The sequence below is a fragment of the Papaver somniferum genome, chromosome 10 (genome assembly GCF_003573695.1).
Source record: "Papaver somniferum cultivar HN1 chromosome 10, ASM357369v1, whole genome shotgun sequence".
Classification (NCBI taxonomy): domain Eukaryota; kingdom Viridiplantae; phylum Streptophyta; class Magnoliopsida; order Ranunculales; family Papaveraceae; genus Papaver; species Papaver somniferum.
Window position 1 is genome coordinate 21,050,796 of NC_039367.1, and position 27,672 is coordinate 21,078,467.

Consider the following 27,672-nt stretch of genomic DNA (forward strand, 5'->3'; position numbering starts at 1 on the left):
ATTTAAAATAGTGGTCTGTCCGGTCCGATCTGGCCTGCCCGTATAAAAAGCGGGCTTTGGACGGTCTTTAGGTAGCAAATTATCTACTTTTACCCGGCCTGCCCGACCTGAATTTGTTTACGGGCTCACAAATATTAAGCCTGGCCTGCCCGGCCTGTCTTAGTTTTTGGGTCGGGCGGCCTGGCCTGCCCGAATTTACACCCCTAGATGTCAGGCCAAATAAACCAGGTAATGGTAATTTCTGTTTATCTTTGTAAACAAATTTGCTTATATATGTCATAGATGACATCGGCTAGGAGAAGGAAACACAAAAAAGGACAGACCCACTAGTTGGTTGCACCTTCCCAGTTATACAGAAGTTGGTTCAAGGAGATACCATCAAAAAGCTTATAGCTTAAAAGACCAGTATACAGCAAGATTTTTTCACATCATCAATAAGCACATCCACCTTCCTATTGGTCTTGCAGCAATACAAGCAGTTAGAGGTGCTCCATTAATCTACAACAAAAAAGTGTCTTCTTTACTTGTTTATGTTAAGTAAAGTTTGTGCACTCGCTGCACTGACTCGTGCACAACCGCATTTATATAACAATACATTACAGATCCTTTTTTTTTTTTAAGTTCTGGATCTATTTTCCTTTGCTCGGTAGCATGGTTTATTGTCAATATGACTGAACACATGCTTTTGGCCAATTAATCACATCACCAATCATAATATCTCCAAGCTTCCCATCTTCGTCAAATAATTCTGATTCTTCGTCAAATATCTCTTCGACCTTCACACTGTAGACATGTTCCATTGGTGGATCAACAGAGTTGTAACTACCTAGAGCAATGGTTCTTCCTTTGAAATTTTTAAGGAAACATAAACTAGCAGGCTTAATACATGCTTTTGGCCAATTAATTACCCCACCAATCACAATATCTCCAAGCTTCCCATCTTCGTCAAATAATTCAGCATCTCTATCAAATATTTCTTCGACAATTATACTATAGACATGTTCCATCGCTGGATCAGCAGTGTTCAAACGACCTAAAGCAATGGTTCTTCCTTTGAAGTTCTTCATGAAACACAAACTAGCAGGCACGTTGGACGAAATAGCAGGCACGTTGAACTCATCAGGTACCTACATCCATAAGAACCAACAGCGTACATTCAGTAAGACTCGTCTTTGGATCAGCTGGTGGAATTAGATCACGAGTTTTGGTGTCTGTGAAACAGGAGTTTTGAACTGTTTTACAGGTATAGGGAAAGTTCACTAATAACTCCAGAAAACAATTCTACAACAGCAATCTTGAAAAATTCTAAAACGCAAATTACTTCTACATTCCAGATCGATTATGAACTGTTCACCACCACTACTTCTACATATAAAAAGCAGCTTAACATTTAAATCTAATCAGAGCATATTAAGTTACCAACATAAAAGTATACGTTCAAAACAGTTGAGATATTAGAATGAACCACTAAATGATATAAGGTATTAACGCAACTAAGGATAGCAAGAGTTGTTTCTAGTGCAGAATTAATTACTAAATTAGCAATGTTAATTCGATTTAAGGATTTCACATAAAAAAATTACCTGAGGTGCAGATTGATTTGATGATGTAGATATACCATCTTGCATGCGTGTCCCATGCTGTGTTTTGAATAAATGGATTTCAGACTGCATACTCTTGTTTTCTTGCCGTACTTTACGAAGAGTCTCTATAATTGGCGCTGAAGCACGCATCGTAGTCCTCGATAGACCTCCTCCCATGCCTCTTACATGACCATGTCTATCACGTCCACATATCTAAGAAAGGAGTGGTTAAAAATAAGGGTCACCAGTAAAGGAGAGTAAATTTTGCAAAAAGATATACTAAAGGTTTTGTCTCACTAACCAATGTGACAGCATCGTTGTCGATATCTTTTTGACCATTTGGATCAGCATCTACAAGCTCTTTCATTTTTCTCTGCAAGGACAATGTAATTCAGATATATGATATAACCACATAAACTAAGAATGGAAATTCCAATAGCATGACAAAGCAAATGCCTAATCTTACAAGTTTAACATCTGAGATGGAGGAGGATTCGGGATTATTTAAAGTCTTGGTTACATGAGTTTCAACAAACAGCACAGCTCTGTTAACTTCACCAGTTGGACTCTCTTTTTCCTACATTAGATTGCAAAAAAATCGCATTTTTCAGTGAAAGCTAAGAGTTAGCAAAACTCTGTAAATAAATGACATACAGGGTTTTACCATGTCGTATTTTTTCCGAAAAAGTCCTGTCCTCCCAGTGGAATGAAGGAATTGAAGAGCTTCTCTCGATTTTTTACCAATTGTGCGACGTTTCCTATCCTCTTCAGTGTTGCAGAAATCAACAAAATGTTCCCAATCCTCTCTATTTGTAATTAAACGTTCTGGCATATTTCTTTTCTTCTCAGCAACAGTTTCATGTTTATCCATCTCTACCCGAAGTTGACTCTTCCAATTTTTCCAAGAAATTCTAGCCCTTGATAAAATATTAGGTTTAGAAACTTGAGGTATGACATAATCAGCCTGCAAACAGAATATCCATATCATGTACTGATCATAAAGATTTTAAGATAAATAAATTAAATTCACTCACAACAAGATTTTTCCATATATCATCTTTCATTATCTCTGGAACCATTCTCCAATCATCAATTGCAGGAGGACATCGTGCTCGTACTATCTTCCCGATAGCATTTGCAAATTGTTCTGACCCGACATCACAATAACGCCCATATTTGTCGAATATAATCTGGTGGCGGCTACCTGTAAATGTAGTGTTCACATATTACAGTTATATTTACATAACAGCATGCAAAATAAACAATTAATTATTAGTTACAGACATAAGTACTCACCTAGTAGTCTACCTAGTAGTCTATAAGTAACTCCTGGGTTAATACCAGTGTAGTCTTTGCTGTAAAACTCGTTATGAGTGTCAGTTGCGTGGTCATCCTCCAGTTGCATTTCACCATTTTCATCCGCATCTTGCATATCACCTAGTGGTCTACAAATAATTCCTGGGTTAGTACCGGTGTAGTCTTCGCTGTTAGACTCGTTATGAGTGTCAGTTGCATGGTCATCCTCCAGTTGCATGTCACCACTTTCATCCGCAGCATTGATTCCTTCATCCTCCACATCAGTCACAATTTCATTTTCCCTTCTTCCATTGACAAATGCAGAGTCTTGATTTGTTGTTGATGACCTCTGTTTCTCGAGTGCAACTGCGCTGATTCTTTCATCCATTGCATCAGTCACAATTTCTTTTCCCCTTTGGCCACTCACTAATGAGCATGGTGCTGTTTTTGACCTATGCCTCTTGAGAGTAACAGGTTCGAGTCTTTCATCAACTGCGTCAGTACTGATGAACGATGCATAGCATGGTACTGTTGTTGACGTCCTCTGCCTCTTACGAGTTACAGCGTCTAGTCTATCATCTTCTGCATCAGTCATAATTTCTTTTCCCATTGCGCCATTGATGAATGCAGGGCTTGGTTTAATTGTTGACGACCTATTTTTCTTGGGAGCAACAGCGTTGAGTCTTTCATTCACAGCATCAGCTGAAATTTCTTTTGCTCTTTGGCGATTGACAAATGTAGAGCGTGGTTTCGGCTTCATATCTGATGCAGCTGCAGCTGTAAACAGAAGATAAAAAACATCTGAAATATGCATATATATCAATCAAAATCCAAACAGAAGTGTGCAACACATTTGGAACTTGTAATGCAACCTATTCACTCATCTAAAAGAGTGATTAACATCAACATGGTAATATGTATAAAACTCAACTAATACGTAAACAAAATTAATGCACTCGTTTGATTGTCCTAATGTATTCAATTACAAACTCAAAATAATTTAACGGAAAAACTGGATCTTCATAGGCCAGAAATAGCATCAACTACTAATTTAAAGAAAATCATCAATTCATCTAATCCACCAGGAATAATATAGTACCATGACAGTTTTGAATATGGAGAGTTTCCAGAAGTGCCTGGTAAATCTCTAAAAGTAAACCTTGTAAAGTGATTTATATGGGCAAACAGCAGCAGCTAGATAGATAAATGAGGACAAATGTCTAGGTTCTCTTTCTTACGGGGACTGCATACAAATGAGGAAACCTTGGATATGGCGCAAATAAGGGCATATCCATACCTAATACCCTCCTTAACACATATATGACAGTGTGAGGAACAATTTCATAAGTGTTACCCTGAAATGAAAAACTATCTAACAAAATGTTGAAAGCAATCTTAAAACTTAAATGCTGGTAATACTACACCTATTTACAAACCCTCTAATCATATTCAAACACAAAATTAAATGACAATCAAAAAAACAAAAAAAAAAAAACCAGAACAAACTTTGGTGTCCCCAGTTTGGACTTACCTGATTTCAATTTTGAGTAGGTATTGAGGTACCAATGCTGAGTAGTTGAATGGCTTTAGGGAAAGTAAGTTAATGGCTGATCTCTTAAAGCTGGACGGAACAGTAGATTCGTATTGATGGATGGAATTCAGATTTTTCACATATCAATTTTTGAGTACTTGTCTGGCTTTAGATTGAGATGCCAACTTTAAATTCTTCCACTAACACGGGAGATTCTTTAAATTCCTTCAGTTTTGTTGTATCTAGGGATTGTCCTTCTCCATCCAACTGAAGCAAAAAGAGTGAAAAATGATATTATACGACGGACCATAGCAATCTTGTTTAATTTTTATTTTATATTTACACTCTTGTAACATCGACCAAATTGGTCGCAAAGGTTTTTTTTTTCTTTTCTCCATTATCAGCCTTGCCAGCTTCGGCCAAGGTCATGGCACGATCGTGCACGTCAATCTCAGTCTTGGCAGCTTTCGCCAAGGCCATAATGCCATCGTATGTGTCAATCTCGGCCTTGGCAACTTCGGCCAAGGCACGATTCCACGGGTAATTTTGGCTACTTAGAAATAAAGAAGTAGCCATTGAAAAGTGGGAACTTTGAAGATGGATCAATGGGGACATGGGGTTTATATAAACTTCTGAGAGATAGTACATACATAATGGAGCTGCAATTTATATAAGTAGTCCTTGACACACACAACTATGCTCATGTTCACCTTGGACTTCCTATACTTTGTTCCTCTTTCCTCTTTCCTCTCCGCTCCTCTTCTTTCTTATCCAAAAAATCCTAGAAATTTTTTCTTCATATCTTTCAGTGGCGGCCTACTCAGATCGTGAGTAAAAATTTAGGAAATCTTGGGGAAGGTAGATCAAGAGTAAGGAGTTCTTGAACTGATAAACTGATGGAATACACAGATGATTCAAAGGGTTTTTTTTCTTTCTTTTTTCTGAGCAGCGATCTGAATCTGATTTTGTTAGGACTTGTTTCTCATCTCTTGCTTTAGGAGAGGGGTTTTATGTTTGAAAGGTTCTTAGTTGGTTTAATGGGTTTCTTTTTCTTTTATTAGGTATATTTTTTCTTGATTTATAGATCTAGGATTTAAAGGCTTAAATGGTTACAATGGTTGAGCTGAGACCACCATGGATGCTTATCTAATCTTTTTGATGAAATGGCCTTTGGACTGTTTAAATCAAGGCTAAAATCTCCCGGATCTGCTTGTTTTCTTGTCTGATTTCTATTGCGGTTTGGACATCTAGTTCGTAATATAACGTATTTTGTTTCTGATCTCTATCTCTCTTTCTCTTCTCTTTATGTTCTCCCTTAGTCTTGGGTGATTCAAATCCCTGATTTTTTCCCTCTTCTCTTGGTTTATCTGATGTGTGGTGTGATTTAATATCTCGAGGTTGTTATGGGAGCTAAAATTCCTTGTTCTCCCTTTCTTCTATTGTTTAACCTGAAATCCTCTTCTTGATTTTTGCTCTCTGATCTTGTCACTATAGATTGAGTGGTATTCTTCAGAATGAATGACTTTCCTCTTATTTATCTTATTTCCTCTGTTTTCGGCCTTGGGCAGGGTATGTACCCCTTAGATCAGTAATCTCTTGGTTTGTCCCTTGACCTGTTTGATGAAAGGCTATGTATCTTCCTCTTGTGCTGGTCTATGCTCTGTTTAATATGGATATTAAAAGCTACCATGTTAGATATTCTTAATAAATATGTTAAGTCTGTTAAGCCTAACCCGTTTCTTTGTCTATAATATGTGTTGGATGTGTGGTTTTAACATCTACTTGATGATGTTAGTTCTTTTTGATGGAGTTGTTGTTGTTCTTCTTCCTTCTTATCTGTTCTTTCTCTCTTTGCTTCTTCTCTTTGTCTTCTGTTGACTCCCGGTTGTTTAAGTTTGTATTTTCCTCTCGTTAGATTTTTTTTGAATTTTCTCCAGTCTCCTTTCTGCTTTTAATCCTAAAAATCAGTTGTGTGTTAGTTTATCAGTGGAGTTTCTTTAGTTTTTCTTATTTGGTTTCTGGGTTTTTGTTTACCCTTTCTAGTTTAAGCTTCTCTCTTTCTATTTTCCTGTTTTTATGTCCTAATTCCCTAGTTTTTTGAAGAGTCTTTTGTTTTAATCAGTCCTTTTTCTTCCTTACCCTTTGATGGTCTGTGTTAAATATGAAGAGTAATCATCAGTTCTAACACATGCTCCTCTGATTGAACCAACCCCCAGGTAAGTCCACTTAACTTAGTGTTTCCTACTTATATTTCATTTAAATCCCTTAGTCATTGTTTTAGTGCTAGCAAGATTTAATCCTCTCTGCCAAGTTGGTGTGTTGGTCAGGTTTGGAGTTCCTTTAGTAAGGTGTTTTCTTTAAAGCTCAGATCATCTCCGCAAGTTATAAGAGTCAGGTTTATTTGCAGTCGGCTTGGGTTGGCTACCCAGGGGCCTATCTCTTCCTCTTTTTGCCTTTGTTTGATTTCTTGTTTGTTACGGGTTCTTTTTCTGTAATCTAGATGACAACATTTCAAGTTCATTAACTTGGATTTACAAAAATCGCTAAGATCTCATTACATTTCTAGTGATGGGATGTCCCACTGCAAGATAGTATAGTAATAGTTACTGTTTACAATTATGTTGAATTTAGGTCTTCGTTTTAAAACTCCTGTTTTACTCTAGCATCTTTAGTTTGGTCACCTTTTATTTACCTGTTGGTGTAGTTACTTTTATTGATTGTTTTCTATTTATTATCTTTCTCTTTTAGTATGTATGGTGTATATTTAACGTTTATGTGTAATTTTACTTATCTTTGTGTCTCTTCTTGGAATAGGAAAATGAATGCTCCTGTGAAACAACATGATGCTGAAATCAATTCTGGCTATGTTTTAGTTGGTTGTGTTTTTTCGAAGATGCAACCTTCACCAATCAAATCTTCGATCGTGGAAAAGACTATACCGTCATCCTCAATCATTAATAAGAAATCTCTTTCCAGTATAGGCCGTCGTGACACTTTTATCAGACTTATTCGTGATAGAAGGGCTCAGGAATCCATCTTGATAGTTTTTCTCAAGCAACGATGCTCAATCTTCACAATTTGTTTGTGAATCCTTACATACTGCCAGTTTTAGAAGACTACTCATTGTGTACCGATGGAGAATGCATGCTTCCTAGACTTCTGAAGAATTACACATGTTTTGTTTATCTTTACAATTTTAGTTTTAGGACCTTATTTAGGACTTATCTCGTTGTGCTCTTTTCCTTGATCAAGGTTTTCTCCCTTTGGTTTTGGGTTTTCTTTGACAAGGTTTTTAACGAGGCAACATATGCGTGTCCAACACCTTTACGTGGTTTTATCATTTATTTTCCTTGTAATATTTTTAATTTGTTAGCTGTCATAGATGGCTCTACTACTATTGTAATGTCGACTCATTTTGAGTTTTAGTTTTTAATGAAATACCTAATTCACGCAAAAAGAAAACACACACACAACTATGCTCCTTAGAGAGGGTGGTGAGAAGAAAAAGATGGGTTTCATCTTGAGAGAAAGAGAGAGAGACGGGTAGTGTAGGTGCTATTCAAATTTTTTATAAGGTGGCCCCAGGGTAACCTATCATTTCTCATTGACATTCAACTTTTTGCACAGTTTTGATGATTTCGGCACCCCTTCTTGTTGCTGTTTCATCGAGGTTAGCTTCTTAGGAACAACGTGGAATCATGAGCTTTTCCTTCTTTTGGATTAGTTTTCCATTTTAATCGATCACACCCATTGAAAAAGAGAAGAGTCTAGGTAGGTTGTCACTGTGACATAAATAATCGAAAATGATAGTTGACTCCTTATTCTCCATCTCCCTATTCATCTCCCTGCAATCTAAGCCCCACATCCATATTAAGATCCGTATTCAGATTCAAGTGGAGCTTACCATTCTCCTAATGAGGGGTTTAGATTGTAGGGAGGATGATAGGGAGATGGAGATAAGGAAGCCAACATAAATAATTGTAAGATTTAATTTTAACATAGAGTAAAAATGTGTGAAAGCTGTCATCTATGATGTTAAAGAAAATCAAAATGGATGATGTATTGATGAGTCACGTTTGATGAAGTCACACAACAATTGTATTTTGATTGCTCTGAAACAACATAGGACGTTTGGTCCAGTTCATGTCACATGCTTACTTCTAATACAATCTTGCTTACCCCTTAATCTCTTAACTTAGAACACCAAAGACCACAGTGAAGCCCAATCTGCAATCCATCGGGCATGGACACATTATTCTGTTTTACAAGCTAATTTTTACAATTTCATCACAGCTCATTAAATGGGATTCGATGTTGGATCGAGGAAGAGATCGTGTATTGATGCTAAAGTGGAGTCCAACCAGGCAAGAAATCGCGTATTAATGCTAAAGTGGAGTCCAACCAGGCGTCTAGCTCCATACCTCGCAAAATTCCCAGACTAAATGGTCATGCTCAATGTCCCGATCCAACCAGAAAATGAAAAAGGTCGGATGTCGTCATTTTTCTTTCAGAATTTCTTCTCGCATATTTATTTATTAGGATATGACCCGTGTCGCTATAGTTTGTTCCTGTTGATGCCGAATGTTCGCTTCTCATCATATTTTACGCTTTTCCTTATTGGTGTATATTACCTATGTTTTTAAAAAAGTGATATTATCACTTTTCATTTTAACCTAAAAATATAAGTCATATTCAAGAAATGATAGAATCTCCTTTTTTCTTTTAAATGGAGGGAGTATTTCTTTTTGAAATAAAGAATGTTCCTTTACGTGATCCTTTTCATAATTAACTATCCATAAAAACAATAAGTTCATCATCCATATCATGCAGTGATCACTTGCTTGCTTCACTACTCTATGATGTTGATATAGTTTTTTTTTCTGAGATAATTTTTTGTTTGGTTGATAACCCATGTAGGGCTATTAGGTTTAACCATCCAATTCACAACTGATTGGTTTTTTTTGAGATAACTTAACATATTTTTAGGATTTTTTCAAGTGAAAAATACTAGAACCCCCTACTATATGGGTTCAATATATAGAAGCCCCACAAAATGGATCCTTCACTATCAACTCCATATTTTAGGAAAATGATACTGCTAGGCCCAAAAAATCAAATTTTTTTCAGATCTGGCCCATAATTAATTATTATGAATTTTAATAATGACAACACTACCCTTTACTATATATACAAGAGAAATCTCAGTAGATATTTTCATTTATCTGTTCTTTTTCTCTCTCTCTTCTCCTTTCATTTTCTCTTTCAGCTCCGGCGGAAAAACCCTAGAAAACTTCTTCGTCGTCTCCAAATTTCACCGATCTTCATTTTTTTCATCGATTTCATCTCTGTAATCTCATATTTCGAAATTATTCATCGATTTATCATCATTTTAAGCTTAGATTCATCCATTTCGTAATCCAAAACCTATAAAAATTCAGTGAAATGTCTGTGAAATTAACTCATAATGCGATTTCTGCTATTCTTAGAGGCGATTCAAACTTAAAACCTCTAGTTCGAGTATTTAGATAGAAAATCTACTGGTAAATCACAAGATCGGCTTCAATTACTTGTTTCTGACTCAGTTTCGTCTCAATATGCTGTTTTAGCAACTCAGTTGAATGAGAAAGTGTTCAATGGCGATATTCGTAAAGGATTTGTGGTTCAATTGATTGACTACATGTGTAATATTAAGTTTTCTCTTAATTCCGATCTAATTTTAGGCTTGATTTCAATTTTTTGGTGTTACGAATCTTTGAAATGATTCTTAGTAGGTTTAAACTAATACAGGTGTTGCTTAAACTAGAACTTTATACTGTGTTTTGTTGTGTTTGAATGATTTTATGATTGTGTTTTGTGTTGGATGTGGAATTGTTGCAGGGAAGGTGATACAGAGAGGCTCAAAAATTACTGGAAAAGTTGTTTATCCATTAACAAAGACATACACATCGTATGTTTGAGAAAAGGCATGAATGAGCTCTTCTTCACTATTTCAAGCTCATCTGATTCTTGTTGAGTCTCTATGCAAGTGTTATTCCTGCAATTGTTTTGGCATGAGTTATTGGATTGGATTTGTTTAATCTTAAATTAATAAAATGAACTCAAGCGACAATAACAGCTTCAATCATTTACATTTTGTTGGAACAAGAAGCTTGAGAGCCTTGAGGTAAACTAATTCCTCATGATGTATTAATATTTCCTCCTGATTTTATGATTCTTATAACTTTGAATTGCCGTACGTGTTTCGGTGATTGACACTCTAAGCATCATCCTTGACAGGCACTAAAGAACACATTTAAGAAATTGGACCATGACGTAAATATACAAGAGTTTTTTGGCACAAGGTATGTATGACTTTAAGCATTGTCGAGAGACACTCTGTAGACTTACCATCAAGTGTCTTTTTTAACACCATTCACCATTTTTTCTTTACCAGACCAAAAACCAGATATCACCCTTTTAATAGGAAAACAAGAAAGAAGGGTCCATTTTTGCAGTACTCAAGTTGTTGAGGTATGCCTCACGAATGACAGTAACTATATCATTCATTTTTATTTTATTTTATGGAATTCAATATGTACTCCATGTTGTCATAAGTAAATGTAATACTGACAGATGCTGACAAATCAGTCGAGACTCTTGCAAGCTCAACTATCGGAAATGCGTAATAGACTGAGGTGCCACTCCATAAATATTTCTCATCTCAATTATTTGGTTGTTGTTTGTATTAGCGGTCATGTACTTAATTATTTGAATTTCACTTACCTCATTGCACTAGCCCCCAAACTGATGTTTAAATGAATGTAGGGCCCTCTGCCTTCTTGAACTATAAAATTATCCATTTGTGTCAGCCAACACTGCTTACTTGTTGTAGCTTGCTACACAAATTCAAAATTTGGATAATTATATGATTAAGTTTGCGGTCGGCTGCACTGTTTCGGCTGTTGGAAGGATCCAAATAAGATAAACAATATAGAGGATCTAACAATAATGGAAAATTCTATCAAGGAATCACTTGCTCGGGTCAGATTACATAAGGTATGGTTATATTTTTGATTGATTATGTTTCCTTCACTTAGTTATTTTGTGGTATTATCAGCTATTCATGGTCTAACTGTATTGATATTGGCATTTTTTATGTGAAAGGAAAATTTTGGGAAGCAACCACTTACTCCAGTAGATTATGACCAGGTAGCAATGTGTCGTCAATTTTATTTCTGATCTTAAAAGTATAAATACAGATATGGTTTAATCTTGTTAAGTTATTCCATTTTGTAGCTCCCGAATGGAATGAATCTTCCACCTTGTAGTTACATACTTTCCTTTGGATTTGTTTTAAGCTAGGCATGTAGTTATTGGATTGGATCCAGACGTGGCTTGTGCAGATTCGAATGACTTACATATGTAACTAACAATTACACATGCCATATGCATGTGTAACTGCTGATTACATATGAATTTTTGTATGTATAAGGGTCTTAGAGCAATACTGCTGGTATTCCTTTTGTCAGTTTTCGATAAAAAAATTTCATTGATTGGTTGGTACATTTCATAGTTCATGTTGTTTAGGAACAATGTTAGCATCTTTCATCTGTTTTACTAGTGTATGATCAGTTAGTGGCGGTAATTGTAACTTTTAAATCCACTGCAGATACCATGGTGTGCGCTTGATGAGATTAATGCTGGAGTTTATAATGGACGTATGCGTGATTCTAACTTGGCAAGCTAAGATTGATCTGTTTTTTACATATCAATTGCTGAGTGTGTTAACTTGGAAGTTAAAAGTATGTGTAGCTACTAGTTACACGTGCTAATTAGATGTGTAACTTTTAGGTACACTAACTAAATGGATGTGTAGCTACTAGTTACACATGCTAACTGATAGACATTAAGAAGCTTCAAGAAGCAGGAGTTTACACCTGCAATAGATTGACGATGCATACCAAAAAGATAAAACTCACTTTTTGATTTTGAATCTTAAGTTCTTGAGAATGTCATGGTTTTGTCAAAATTTTAAATGATTTTCTCTTTTTTTTTGTAGAGTTTAAATGGTCTTTAAAGGATTATTAAAAGCCAAAGTCGATAAAATCTGTGAAGCAGCCGAGAAAATAGTTGTAAGTATTTAAATCATCTTCCTAAACCACTCTGGATTTTGGATTTGTTGATTGTGTGATTTTCTTTTCATTTTTGTTCATTTCTTAATATTGCATATGTAACTCCCAGTTACACATTTCATATCATGTGTAACTCCAAATTACACATGCATTTTATGTGTACCAGCTGATTATACATGCTTGTTTTAAGAGTGTTTAGTTAGTGAATTTCATTTTAGATTGGTAGATGTAATAGCAGCCTAATGATGGATTTGTTACTTTGGTCTTACTATAATGCAGTCCTTGAGCCAAATCCAAATGACCCTGTGTCTGCCTATATGCAAGTAATGGAAATGGTAAATTGTTAGTCATTCTAGTTTTGTTAATAAGAGCTATGTTCGTGGATTTCAGGTGACACGTTTTGTCGGTGATGTTGTCTCTCCGGTAAATCTCGTGACCTGCGTCCTTTCTACTTTGCTTTCTGTATCCTGTCTTAAATGAAGTCCATTGTATTTAGCTCGTATGCTTTCCTTAGTAATTAGGAAACATTTATAGCTCGTATTCGATTTAGATGTTTCCTAGTAGACCTTGTGATATACACAAGTTATTTATATATGTAACTCATGTTATTTATATGTGTAACTTCTGGTTACACATGTTATATGCTTGTGTAACTCCTAATTACACAATTAGGATGCATGTTTAACTGCACATCACACAAGCTATATGCATGACAATTTGCACGTTTAACTAGCATTGGCAGACTATGGATGTGTAACTAGTAGTTACACATGCTAATTAAATATGTAACTTCTAGGTACACAAGCCAAATAAATGTGTATCTACTAGTTACACATGCAAATTAGATGTGTAACTTATAGTTACACATGCTAATTTGACTGGATATGCATATGTAACTTATAGTTACACATGCTAATTTGATGGGATATGTTATAGTGGTTATATTTATGAAATTGAGAAAAGAACATCAAGTCCTAGTAGTAGGGAGTAGTAGTGGATGCAGATTAGACTAATTAGATGCAGGTTATACTTATAGTTACACATAATAATTAGATGTGTAATTTCTAGTTACACATGATGATTGTATGTGTAACTTATGCTAATATGCATGTGTAACTATTGTTTACATGTGTAACTACTGATTACACATGCATTTTGTTTTCCTGGGTTCATATCTATACCCTGCTGAATCAGTTGTGTGATCATTTTTTGCGATATTAATGTGCTAGCACAAGGTAATTGCTTGATAGTCACCTCTCGTTTTTGCTAGTGTTATTCATTTAGAGATGGATTTGCTGATTTTATGTTGACATATCTAAGTCAGATGCATGTGTAACTCCTAGTTACATAATTCAGATGCATGTGTATCTGCAAGTTACACATGTTAATTAGATGTGTAACTTTTACTTACACATACTGATTTTGGGTACACATATCAATGTGTATGTGTAACTCCTAGTTACACTAGTCATATGCATGTGTAACTGCTAGCTACACTAGCCAGATGAATGTGTATCTCCTAGTTACACATGTTATATGCATGTGTAACTCTCAGTTACACAATTCAGATGCATGTGTAACCGCTAGCTACACTAGTCAGATGTTTGTGAAACTGAAATATACATTGTTTTATGTACTGTTCATTTTAATCGTATAAATACTGATTGCTTGTTGTTATATTTCAGGTTTTAGATAACTTCATAAAAGCTAATTGCTTAAACGTGGTAATGGTCTCGCTGGAACTGGAGTTGACGCTGAATACACAAGTCAGATGCATGTGTAACTCTCAGTTACACTAGATAGACACATATGTAACTCTCAATTACACTAAACAGATGCGTGTGTAACTTCTAGTTACACATGCTAAGAAATTATTGTAAATGAATATTAAAGTAATAACTTTTTTTTTGTGTTTTTTTTTTATGTCTATTTATTTGCATATATATACAAGTGTAACTTTGCATTACACATATCATAAGGATGTGTAACTTCTGGTTACACATGCCATATGCATGTGTAACTTCTGTTTACACCTTCGCACTGTATTTTAATAATTTCGGGCCTAGATTTAATAATTTTGGGCCTAGATTTAAATTTTATTTAATTATGGGCTTGACAATATGCATAAGGGTATCAAGGTCTTTTAAAAACTCGGGGCCTAGATTTAAACTTTTTTTAATTAAGGGCCTCATATTATGGGTTATCCATGGGTTGGGCCTGAGCCTAATTTCCCCTTTTTTCAATGCTTGTTAAGGGTGTAAAAAGATGCGTATGGATTCAAAATATTCATGTCCAAATTCGAAAATCTCATACAATATCCGAGTTTGATTTGAAATTCGAATATATGTGTTTTTTTCACTCGAATTAATATCGAACTTCATTTGGATACCGGACAATTATCCGAACCGAAATCATAACAAAAGCAAACAATAAAATTTTCTAATATTTTTGGAACCTTAACATTGCAAAGTAAATTAGTTAGTATTTATAAATTATTTTTTTATTAGTAAAATAAAGAAAAATTTAAAAATTAAATATGTTATACAATTTTGTAGGTATGAACATATATTTATGCACAAATTTTTTGATACAAATATTTCAAATGCAGAAATCATCGTATCCGAATCCGCATCAAGTTAGTTGCACTTCGGATGAACAATTCAAATATCTAATTCAAAAAATTATTTTTAAATAATATTTGATATTCTAGATGTGAATCTAAACGAATTTCCAGACATCCATTGACACATAGTCCTATTTTTCCACCCAAATCCAAAATTGGCCAGTGCTGAATTTAATTTTACTTTGAAATCCTATTTTTAGATAATCAAAACTATAAACATAACTCAATTATTATTAATCTATCAATACATAGTTTCCTTAAGAGTTTGTGAAGAAGCAAGATTACTTCTTCTTCATACCGGAAAAAAAGAAAATTAATTCTCATTTTAGATGACAGGAATTTGGAACTTCGGCCGAGTGTGGTTGCACTGCAGGCTCTAATTTAAAGTTTTACTGATAGCAAAACACGGTAACCCCTTGAAGTTGATATTACGATTCATCGTTTTCACCTTTTGACGCCGTTTATGGAAAACCCACTCAGCTAGTCAGCTTCAACCCTTGACCCTTGTCCCTTTTAGATGTCATATTTAAACGTTTTAGTAAACGAAAATTCACCCTGTATAAAGTAATACAAACATTCTTAAATGAATTGCCTTTGCAACTACATAGCTCTAAGGTGGGTTAACAGTCAACATCGGATTTATTGGCACACTTAAATCAATTTCATCAAAACATCCGCTTAAAGAAAAAGAGAAAAAATCAACATTAACAGATGTGTATTGGGATCAGATTCCTAATCAATTTTGAGTGGATATGAACGACCACATGAGTTTTGAGTGGATCTAGGCACCTAGGATATGATCCGTGCCGTCATTGTTATTCCTCTTGTGGAGTGTAACTTTATTTTCAATTTTTATATAGTGCTTCAAGATACTGGTTTCATGTACTTGGCTCAGGAATCAAGTTTATAAACCTACTCCGTCCGTACCTATAATACAGAGAAAAGTAGTATTCTCTTGGAATAAGAAAATGTTTAGTTTTCGTAAATTTTCTTTTACTTTCCAAATTTATCCTTACCTTGTTCCAATACAAATATTATTTTATATATCTCTATCTCACATGTAAAACTAGATTGTATGATATCCATGCATCATAATAGGGGTATATGTGGAAAAAAACAACTTTGGAAGTGGAGTTCCGCCTATCTAATGGTACTACAAAATTTTTAAACTCCGCCTATATAATAGGTACGGAGGGAGTATAAGTTAACAATAGACACCACAATTTCATCATTTTAATCTTCGTAATACTGTAAAAATAAGTTAATGAATGGAATATCAAATGTACCCCACTCAGAAAAGATTATCATTGTGTTAATTTGTATTCTCCTCTTCGCGCACCTTCACTTATGCATCTTAAATAAATCTGAATTTTGTAACAAATTCGCTCATGTTAGTAATAGAAGGTGATTTTAAAAATAACCACAAAGAGAAATTATCGTGTCTTAATTTGTATCTTGCATGTAAGGAATTGAAAACGTATCAATGACGTTGATTGATATGCTCATAATCACTAAAATATGGGCAAAACAACCATTAAACATAATATTTTTGTTTTTCAATGAAGTTTCCATACGGAAGATTTTCTCAACTACCGCTGGGACACTTGATTTTCAATGACTCTCCATCCTAAGATGATGTTTATTCGCTCCCAAACTTCAGTGAAATTTCCTCTTATTTTTCCTTTCTCAATTTCCCTTGTTCCAGTTACCCGTCGGTTGTGTCATTAAGTTGAAGTCCCTTTTTAGTTCTTTTCCATCCTTTTTTAATAATTTCTCCAAACGATATAACCCGTAATCCAGAATTTTTTCCTTCGTTGGATTTTTTATTCCATACCGTTTTGTCAGCATGTGTGCGAGATCATCGCATATATCCAGTCCAAATTTTTCCCAAAGAATTTCCGGTTTCTCTGGGCTACACTCAGTGAGTATGATACTAAACAGTCGTCGTAGTTGGTACTCAGTCTTCATCAACGCCGCCTCTTCTAGGCATTTCTCCCATTCTCTATCGCTTTACAACTGCCTTTGTGCAAAAAGGTCCACTTCTTTCCCTGCTTGGTAAAGTCAATCTAGTCTCCCAGAGATCTCCTTCTGCCATGTCATTCAGTCGATCAAACCTCTTGTAGTTGCTTTCTGGGAGGGGCTACATGTTTTTTTTCTCGCCATTAGCGTGTTCTGCATGGTTTAAACAGAATAACAGATTAATCAGACATAGTTAAAACATTTTGTATCTAACAACTTTTATAAACCTAAAGCAGGAGAAGAATACCTGTGTTAAACGTTGTATTAACAGAATGTCGTTCAACATTCTCATAGAATGCTTCAAAAAAATGCATTCTCATAGATTTTTTTTTATTTCCCATGAACAAAATTCACACAGCCTTAATTTTTTCAATCAGAAATAATGAAATTCCTATACCCCAGTAGTACAAACTTATATTTTTCTCAAAATTTCTAGTATCAGTTTTAACAACATTTTGGACCGTTAATTCGAAATAAAGATAAAGATTTTGACCGTTACTTCGAAATAAATATAAAGATATTAGTTTAGAAACGATCTTCTCTATCGGCTGATAGCATCCTCAGTATTCCTTTCTGCATTGTTTTCGGCGACTGCAATCCATTGGATTGTTTATTGCGCACTTGCGTCCTGGATGCAAGTTCATCCACTCATTTTCATGCCTAATCAAAAGCAGCTTTGCGTACAATGGGAAAAAGAATTTTGGTGTGGGTTATTTGTGTCTCCTGATTGGAACTGGCACATCTGCTCGTATGCATCATCTTCTTAGATCTCGACGTCTCTCCTTCAAAACGCATATGATGTCCCCGGTGTGTGTATTCAGGTCCATTTATATGATTTACGTTACTAAATCCATTGTTTTCCGTCCAATTTACATATCATGTAAATACACATACGTATTGCTTTTGAAATTAGTACGAGATTGCATATTTTCATTTTACCAATACTTTTTAAATCTCCTCCTATTACGACAAAAAGGAAAGTTCTAGCACTACTGTTATTTGATTGGCACATCCTTGGTGTAAATTTAAATGATACCCGTATGAGTATTTGATTGACACATCCTTCGTGCGGGATTTTAAAATAGAATGATCAAAGATCACCCTCTCATGTGTTACTTCACAATCTTTGGTTGAAATCTGATGGTATCAATCAGATTTTTACGTATCGCTTACAGAATTTATGATTAATGAAAGTTTATTGAAAATTTCCATAAACCAAGAACATAAAAGAGGACCAAAAAAAAAATATCCTGGAAATGCATTACCTCCCTCCTAGGTTTATCGCCGACAGAATAGGAATTTAAAAAGGCTACCACAATCAGACCACGTTTTAGGTTTAACAGTTATTCAGTACCAACAGAATCTAGCATGCTGCAATAATTTTCTTTGAAGGTTACACTGAAAAACCCAAATGGAAAAACTGATAGAACTATTCAAGCAATGACAAAGGGAGCCTAAAATAGAATGACGGGAAAAGATGAGCAACCAAGGTATTTCTTTACTGGGAGACACGAATGTAGTTGAGTTTTCTGAGTTAACGTATACGAATTGGCACTCTAACTGAATTAATAATAATATTGTTGGAGAGTCATTTTAATTATAAGTAAGAATACTACAAAAATTACAGTAAAAATAATTCAACTGCATTCACAGACATCATCGAATGATTGCAATGGGTAGAAAAACGGTAAGTGATAATTTGCCGGTATAGCAATAGGACCATCACATTCTACAACTTCAGAAACAGAAAACAATGGTGGAAAAAGGTTTCATTGCCAATCTGATTTCTGATAGATCTAGGTCCATCAGACTAACAACTAATGATATAAAGTAACATACATGATACAAATTCATAGTATTATGAAATCGTCACAATAACAATGTTTTATTACACATTGAACTCCTAAGGAGTATGATTTACAATAATATAACTAATCGAACAAGTGAAGCAAACATTTCAAATCAAAGCCTGTGCCGTTACGGCACGGGTCATATCCTAGGTCCCGGGGTTTTTATGCATTTGCGGTTTCCTCGTTAACAAAAGTTCTGGTGTCTGTGTTATTTCTTATAGGTAGTTATCACCACAATTAAGTTAATGTTTCTAGTGTCATTTGCATAAATATGGTAATTAACATTCATCATTCCCTACAACTTTTTAGGTTTGAGAGACGTTACATTGTACTATGAAGCCTCTTGTTAAAGAATGATGACTATACATTTATGGTTTAAACTAACATATGAAAAACGCCCTGCTTACAGAATAGAAAAGAAGATAAAAATGAAAAACATTGAATCCTACAACATTCCCTTGGATATTAGTAGCATGAAGCGTCCTTGAATATTTCGTAGCGGTGAAAAAAGATGCACCTGATGAAGTTGCATACAACATATGCCAACTATGCTTTTCCTTGTAAATTAATAATACAATCTTGTAGTCTTATTAAATAGTAAAAGACTCGCATTAAACAAAATTGCAGATCCAAACAAAAGAAATTTACCCCTCTAATATATGAATCGATAAATAATACATGTATAGGAGAGTTGCTCTTTGTCGGCATATGCATTTGAGACCTAAAAGTAAATAAGAGACCCTGTCTAAATACCAATGGTATGAAAACTTGCAAATGGAACTTATATTACACCTTGACCTAAGAGTACATAAGAGACCTAAATTTCAGGCTTAGCAAGATGGTTAACTATGTATAAATAATTTAATATGATCTTCTAAAATAATAACCATTCTTGGTGTCAACTGCATATAATCATTATTTGACTATGCATGAAGAATCTAGGATAAACAAATACTCAATTTGTAAACCATAAAAAGGTTATAAGTACGAAGAGATGTAATTTCAAGGTTTATATGATACAAAGAATTAGAAGAATAACAAATATAATCAAGAAACTTCAATCTATTGGATACCAACATGTACACGACTCTAATCCGATTAAGAGTATGAACTCTCCAACGATAATAACAATACAGTTAAGAAATGTCATTTACCGACCCAAATTAAGGGCATAATTAATGGAATCGTCATTTATTTTTACTCCATGTAAATCCTATACATTTTGGTTGAAGAAGTCAAAGTCTTATTGGAGAATTCCCTGTCCAGAGAAAAATAAAAAATATTGTGTAAGAAAATAGAAATTAAATGGTATCGTTTGGTATTAAAAAAACACCTAACATAAGAATAAAAATAAATACCTAGCAATCATATATCTGATCAGTATCATTTGACTGCAAATGAAAAAACAAAATTAAACTGCATTAATGAGACATTAAACTGCATTAATGAGACAAAAATTAGGCATGAGGCATCATGAATCCATGGATGTTAAACAAAAAATTAAAGAGAAAAACTAACAACAATTATCTCAATCAACCAAAACAAAAGTGAATCATACCTTGAGAATAGAGTTGTGCAAATGATGAACCTTGGGAAAGGAAATTGATTATAAAAGGGATTAAGTTAATGGGCGTTTTATTTTGAATAAAAGTAACGTTTGACATTAAATGGGAGGAATAACTCCCAAATAAATGCACATTAAAAATCTGTTGTGCATGAAGAATCTAAGATAAACAAATACTCACTTTGTAAACCATCAAAGGTTATAAGTGTGAAGAGATATAATTTCAAGGTTTATATGATACAAAGAATTAAGGGAATAACAAATATGGTCAAGAAACTTCAATCTATTTGACACCAACACGTACACGACTCTAATCCAATTAAATGTATGAGCTCACCAACGGCAATAACAATACAGTTAAGAAATGCCATTTACCGATCCAAATTAAGGGCATAACAATGGAACCATCATTTTCTTCGTCATCTATTTTCACTCCATGTAAATCTTATAATTTTTGCTTGAAGAAGTCAAAGTCTTATTGGACAATTCCCTTTCCAACGAAAAATAAAAAATATTGTGTAAGAAAATAGAAATTAAATGGTATCATATGGTATTAAAAAAAGACTAACATAAGAATAAAAATAAATACCTGGCAATCATATATCTGATCAGTATCATTTGACTGCAAATGAAAAAACAAAATTAAACTGCATTAATGAGACAAAAATTAGGCACGAGGCACCATGAATCCATGGATGTTAAACAAAAAATTAAAGAGAAAAACTAACAACAATTATCACAATCAACCAAAACAAAAGTGAAATCATACATTGGGAATAAATTTGTGCAAGTGATGAACCTTGGGAAAGGAATTTGATTAAACTGCATAAATGAGACAAAATTAGCCATTTATGCACTCAAAAGATAAATCTGTTGTGCATGAAGAATCTAAGATAAAAAAATACTCACTTTGTAAACCATTAAAGGTTATAAGTGTGAAGAGATATAATTTCAAGGTTTATATGATACAAAGAATTAAGGGAATAACAAATATGGTCAAGAAACTTCAATCTATTTGACACCAACACGTACACGACTCTAATCCAATTAAATGTATGAGCTCATCAACGGCAATAACAATACAGTTAAGAAATGCCATTTACCGATCCAAATTAAGGGCATAACAATGGAACCATCATTTTCTTCGTCATCTATTTTCACTCCATGTAAATCTTATAATTTTTGCTTGAAGAAGTCAAAGTCTTATTGGACAATTCCCTTTCCAAAGAAAAATAAAAAATATTATGTAAGAAAATAGAAATTAAATGGTATCATATGGTATTAAAAAAAGACTAACATAAGAATAAAAATAAATAGCTGGCAATCATATATCTGATCAGTATCATTTGACTGCAAATGAAAAAACAAAATTAAACTGCATTAATGAGACAAAAATTAGGCACGAGGCACCATAAATCCATGGATGTTAAACAAAAAATTAAAGAGAAAAACTAACAACAATTATCTCAATCAACCAAAACAAAAGTGAAATCATACATTGGGAATAAAGTTGTGCAAGTGATGAACCTTGGGAAAGGAATTTGATTAAACTGCATAAATGAGACAAAAATTAGCCATTTATGCACTCAAAAGATAAATCTGTTGTGCATGAAGAATCTAAGATAAACAAATACTCACTTTGTAAACCATCGAAAGGTTATAAGTGCGAAGAGATATAATTTCAAGGTTTATATGATACAAATAATTAAGGGAATAAAAAATATGGTCAAGAAACTTCAATCTATTTGACACCAACATGTACACGACTCTAATCCGATTAAAAGTATGAGCTCTCCAACGGCAACAACAATATAGTTAAGAAATGCCATTTACCGACCCAAATTAAGGGCATAACAATAGAACCATCATTTTCTTCGTCATCTATTTTCACTCCATGTAAATCTTATAATTTTTGCTTGAAGAAGTCAAAGTCTTATTGGACAATTCCCTTTCTAGAGAAAAATAAAAAATATTGTGTAAGAAAATAGAAATTAAATGGTATCGTATGGTATTAAAAAAAGACTTAACATAAGAATAAAAATAAATACCTGACAATCATATATCTGATCAGTATCATTTGACTGCAAATGAAAAAACAAAATTAAACTGCATTAATGAGACACCACGAATCCATGGGTGTTAAACAAAAAATTAAAGAGAAAAACTAATAACAATTATCTCAATCAACCAAAATAAAAGTGACTCGTACCTTGAGAATAAAGTTGTGCAAATGATGAACCTTGGAAAAGGAATTTGATTAAACTGCATAAATGAGACAAAAATTAGGCATGAGGCACCATGAATCCATGGATGTTAAACAAAAAATTAAAGAGAAAAACTAACAAAAATTATCTCAATCAACCAAAGCAAAAGTGAATCATACCTTGAAAATAGAGTTGTGCAAATGATGAACGTTGGGAAAGGAATTTAGATCTAGATATGTCCTTTTTGCAAGAATGTTGAGTAGACTGGTTTTCATATCTCAATTAGGCATGAGGCACCATGAATCCATGGATGTTAAACTAAAAATTAAAGAGAAAAACTAACAACAATTATCTCAATCAACCAAAACAAAAGTGAATCATACCTTGAAAATAGAGTTGTGCACATGATGAACCTTGGGAAAGGAATTTGATTAAACTGCATAAATGAGACAAAAATTAGGCATGAGGCACCATGAATCCATGGATGTTAAACAAAAAATTAAAGAGAAAAACTAACAATAGTTATCTCAATCAACCAAAACAAAAGTGAATCATACCTTGAAAATAGAGTTGTGCAAATGATGAACCTTGGGGAAGAAATTTGATTATAAAAGGGATTAAGTTTATGGGCATTTAATTTTGAATAAAAGTAACGTTTGACATTAAATGGGAGGAATAACTCCGAAATAAATGCACATTAAATATGCCTAAAATGTTGATTAAAAATATTAAATATATAGCTCAATCTGGACCATTCTTTATATGCTAGAAATGTAATTGAATAACTTAAATATGTGCCTCATCTGGGCCGTCCTTTATATGTCTAAACTGTAGATGACCGTCCATTGGTGAAAACACCATTGTCCCTTATAATATAGATTAATTATGAATAAAAGTAACGTTTGACATTAAATGAGAGGAATAACTCCGAAATAAATGCACATTAAATATGCCTAAAATGTTGATTAAAAATATTAAATATGTAGCTCAATATGGACCATTTTTTATATGCCAGAAATATAATTGAATAACTTAAATATGTGCCTCAATCTGGGTCGTCCTTTATATGTCTAAACTGTAGATGACCGTCCATTGGTGAAAACACCATTGTCCCTTATAATATAGATGTATGAATGTAAGGAAAATATATTTATGAATGTACGAAACTGAACGTCTATCTTTTGCAAGAACGGTTTTTTGGGGACTACTCAAAAGTGGAGGGGGACTACTTTGTGATAGGAATGTCTACCCTGCATTCTAAGGGGTGTCCTAAAAGATTAGAGAAGACTAATCTGCCATTATCCTAATTAAGGTTATAACTAATCCTAATAATCCACTAATTTAACTACTACCCACTAATCTAACCCACTAAATTAAAACCTAAATAACCCAACTGATTAAAATCAGTTTCAACCCTTCATATTCTTTTCTTCTTCATCATCATCTTCTTCTTCATCATCATCTTCTTCTTCTTCTCTTCTTTTCCTCTTCTTCGTAGACATCGACGTTAATCGTCGATTCAAAAAAAATTCATCGTCGATTAATCCATCTTTATAAACAACGCGTTTTAAGCAGACACCAAGATTTCCAGGATTGAGTCCGGGACTCGCAAATATAGTGAATCTCCCAAATAAATTTCAAATTGATAAACAACTTGAAGCAAAGTTGAGAGACCAAATCAAGCATCCAACAACAACCAAGAAGTCTGATTCGAGTAAAATGCAAATACACGGGTAATTTCCTTCATACCCATTCCTTTTAATTCGTTTTTTGTTGAATAAATCGATTAGAAATTATCAAAACCCATTGAAAATGGTAATTATAGTACACATTTCGGCTAGGAGAAATTTTGAAAACCCTAGATTTTGGTAACCGAACTTTCAATATGAAGAACACTTCGGCAAAGTAGGAATTTTTAGGTAACCGAACTATGTAGTTCGGTAAGCTCGCAAAAAAAAATTGTGTAGCCGAACTCCTTCTTTACATGGTAAATTTGAGTTCGGTGTAGTCGATAAATTTATATAGGTAACCAAACTCTGGTAATATATAGTTCGGTTACTTCGCAATTTCTAGTGGGTAACCGAACTTTGGTCTGTCAACACCAAATATGTAGTTCGGTTACTTCGCAACTTACACCAGTTAACCGAACTTTGTAATTCTTTTACTTCACAACTTATACCAGATATCACCGAACTTTAGTCTGTTAACATATTGTGTTTGATGCAGTCCCGTGTTCAATTTTATTTGATAAAATATTTTGTTTAGCTAATAATGTGGTTTTCATTCATTAGGAACAAAGGAAAAAGATATAATCCCCACCTAGATGAAGATTTGAGAACTCCTACCCCTCGTGGTAGAATACATTTGGATTTCTGAAACCGTTGTACTAGAAATGCTAAGCACGGAGGGGGATCGTTACAGGAAGTGAACCAAGAGAATGTTTGTAATATAATCCAAGATGTCAATCAAGAGGTGATGTAGAATATAATTGATCATGTTATTGAATAAGAGAATGATGATGAAGAAGACCAAGGAAATGAAGAGTTCGAAGAACAAAGAGAACAGGTTGAAGATGTAGAGGAACAAGAACAAGGACAGGGAAAAGAAGGACAAGGACAAGGATGGGGCAAACAAGGAAAAGGACAAGAGGAATAGGAAGAAGAGTAGGAAGAGGAACAAGAGAAAGAAATTGTTTATGTTAAATAGAAAACGAAGTCGAAGCCGCCTTGTGTTAGATACTCACAGATTCCCCCTGGTAATTTGTGTTTGTCACCAGGGAGCCCAACTTATGGTACTCCAAATGATGGAGGAGCAACATTGTTTGGCTACAAACACTCATAGGATGCCAAGATCTATGCGACAAAGGTATTCTTAAGTTCATTCTTAACTAACAAAATGATTTTATTTTTTTTGGACATATTTCTTCAGGTATTAATAGTATGATGTTCTTTTCGTAGAATCATAATGATGCAATTCGTCTTATTCGTCGTCAAAAGGCGGCCAAATGGGATATTTCCAAGGAGTGTGCCGAGTTTTAGGTGAAGGTTAAAGAATGTGTGTTATGGAGAGATATTGAGTACGCACATGTGGAATTTGACGCTGTTTTCGTATCCGCATTTCTCGAGAGACATTATCCCGAGACATATACAATGCATCTTCCATTTGGAGAAATGGGAATTACTCCCGATGATTGCATGAGAATCACCGACCTACCCGTGGAAGGTAAATGCCTTCGAGAAGGCTACGACCCCTCGATGCGTTATGAATCTCTTGAAGCATTGGCTCTAAAGTGTCTAGAATGGGATGCAAGAAAGGCCCAATGTGAGTTTAGGCGTGCCGTGAAGTCTCGTAAACGTGGAGATGAGTATAATCTCAAAGACAAAGATGGAGCCTTGAAGAATATGGTCAATAAATTCAAGTTGATAAAGTTGAAGAAAGCATTTGAAGGGATAGCTCAGAAGGTGAAGAAGGGTAAGCTGGTGATGGACGAGGAGACGCTTAAGCACCATGTCACCGCTTATTGGTTATGTTAGAGCACTGCTCGGTTGAAACCACCAAACATTGGTATGTCAAGTTTGGTTGTCATATTTTAGTGAATCAAAACTCATTAAAAGAGTCGCTTTATTATATACTAGAGTCAACTTCGTATAGGTTAACTAAAAAGTTATTAGGATATGAGACATACAAGTATTACTCGAAGACTTGAAGAATGTGAAGAAGTAAAGATCCACATCGACGACATCATCCTTCCTCTTGAGGTTAGTAATATTTTGACTTGAACTGTTTCATTCCTAAGGTATCTTTCAAGTCGTGCTATATTGAAAACATAACTGCGAAGCTGTGATTGATTATACTCTAGTTAGACATAGTATTAAAGAATTATAATCCTATAGAGTTTGGTTAAGTCCGAAACTATTATCAAGTAATCATACTTCGTTGTTGTATTGTCTCGATCTTGTATCCATAGTCAATCACACAAGTTATCTTGTTGTCGTATTATCTCGATCTCGTATCCATAGACGATCACACGAAGTATGAATATCGATTCGTTGTATTGTCTCAACTCAGTCCATAGACAATCACTTTAGGAAGAAGGACTTATAAGTGGAAAAGTTTTAGATTGAGGTATATTTGGGTACCATCGTCTTTTCAGGTTATATCATCTAGGAACTGTCATTTTCCCCGATACTTCTGGAGATAGGGTGGATGCACATTATCTAGAGCTTTTGGAGAATCTCGATGAGATGAACAACTACTCTTGGGCCACTGGGGTGCTTGCATTTGTTCTAGGAGAGATGAGAAAAGGGTCGAGGATTAAGACAACTCAAGTTGGAGGTTACTTAACTCTTGTTCAGGTGATCTTCTACATTGTTAATTAGCAAATTATTTGTTAAAATTTTCTACTTCCAATTCAATTTTCATATATGTGGTTAATATTTTCGTTTTTTCGCATAGGTTTGGATTTATGACCACTTCCCTTCATTGGGATTGGCTAAGGAAAGGACCAATTATCCCTATGGCGAACCTACAGCGGGAAACTGAGTGTTTTTGGACGCACAAAATAAGTCTAAAGAAGAGCAGTTGACATTGTTGAGAAATAAATTGGATAATCTAACGGTAAATTATGTGGTATTTCACCCATACGTCGTACCCGATGATGTCCATGTAGATGAAGAAGATTTGAATAGTTACTCTACCGTCTCGCCTTACTATGGACCAATTTGGCATCCTAACGGCTACGTAATATATAATTAATCCAAGGAGAATATTAATACAACTTTGTTGTGTCCAAATCGATCCCGACATGGAGAATGAAATTTTCAATTTGCTGGTTCGAGGAACAAAGAACACCGAGAATTATTTTGTTCCAAAACGTGAACCAACTCTTATG

General features: G+C 34.3%; 1 protein-coding gene across 2 annotated transcripts; it reads right to left on the reverse strand.

Annotated features, from left to right (window-relative positions):
* Positions 1–330: 330 nt before the first annotated feature.
* LOC113319057 lies at positions 331–4,674 on the reverse strand. Of its 2 annotated transcripts, none has more exons than XM_026567355.1 (8): positions 4,411–4,674; positions 2,892–3,656; positions 2,618–2,787; positions 2,248–2,547; positions 2,050–2,160; positions 1,885–1,956; positions 1,584–1,796; positions 331–1,127 (listed from the first exon to the last, which is right to left on the reverse strand). In XM_026567355.1, exons 2-8 carry the CDS (start codon positions 3,637–3,639, stop codon positions 663–665), a joined length of 2,079 nt encoding a protein of 692 aa, XP_026423140.1. In that variant the 5' UTR covers positions 3,640–3,656; positions 4,411–4,674; the 3' UTR covers positions 331–662. The 2 variants fall into 2 exon arrangements, with proteins under 2 accessions (XP_026423140.1, XP_026423139.1); XM_026567354.1 differs by having other exon boundaries at positions 2,880–3,656.
* Positions 4,675–27,672: the final 22,998 nt, after the last annotated feature.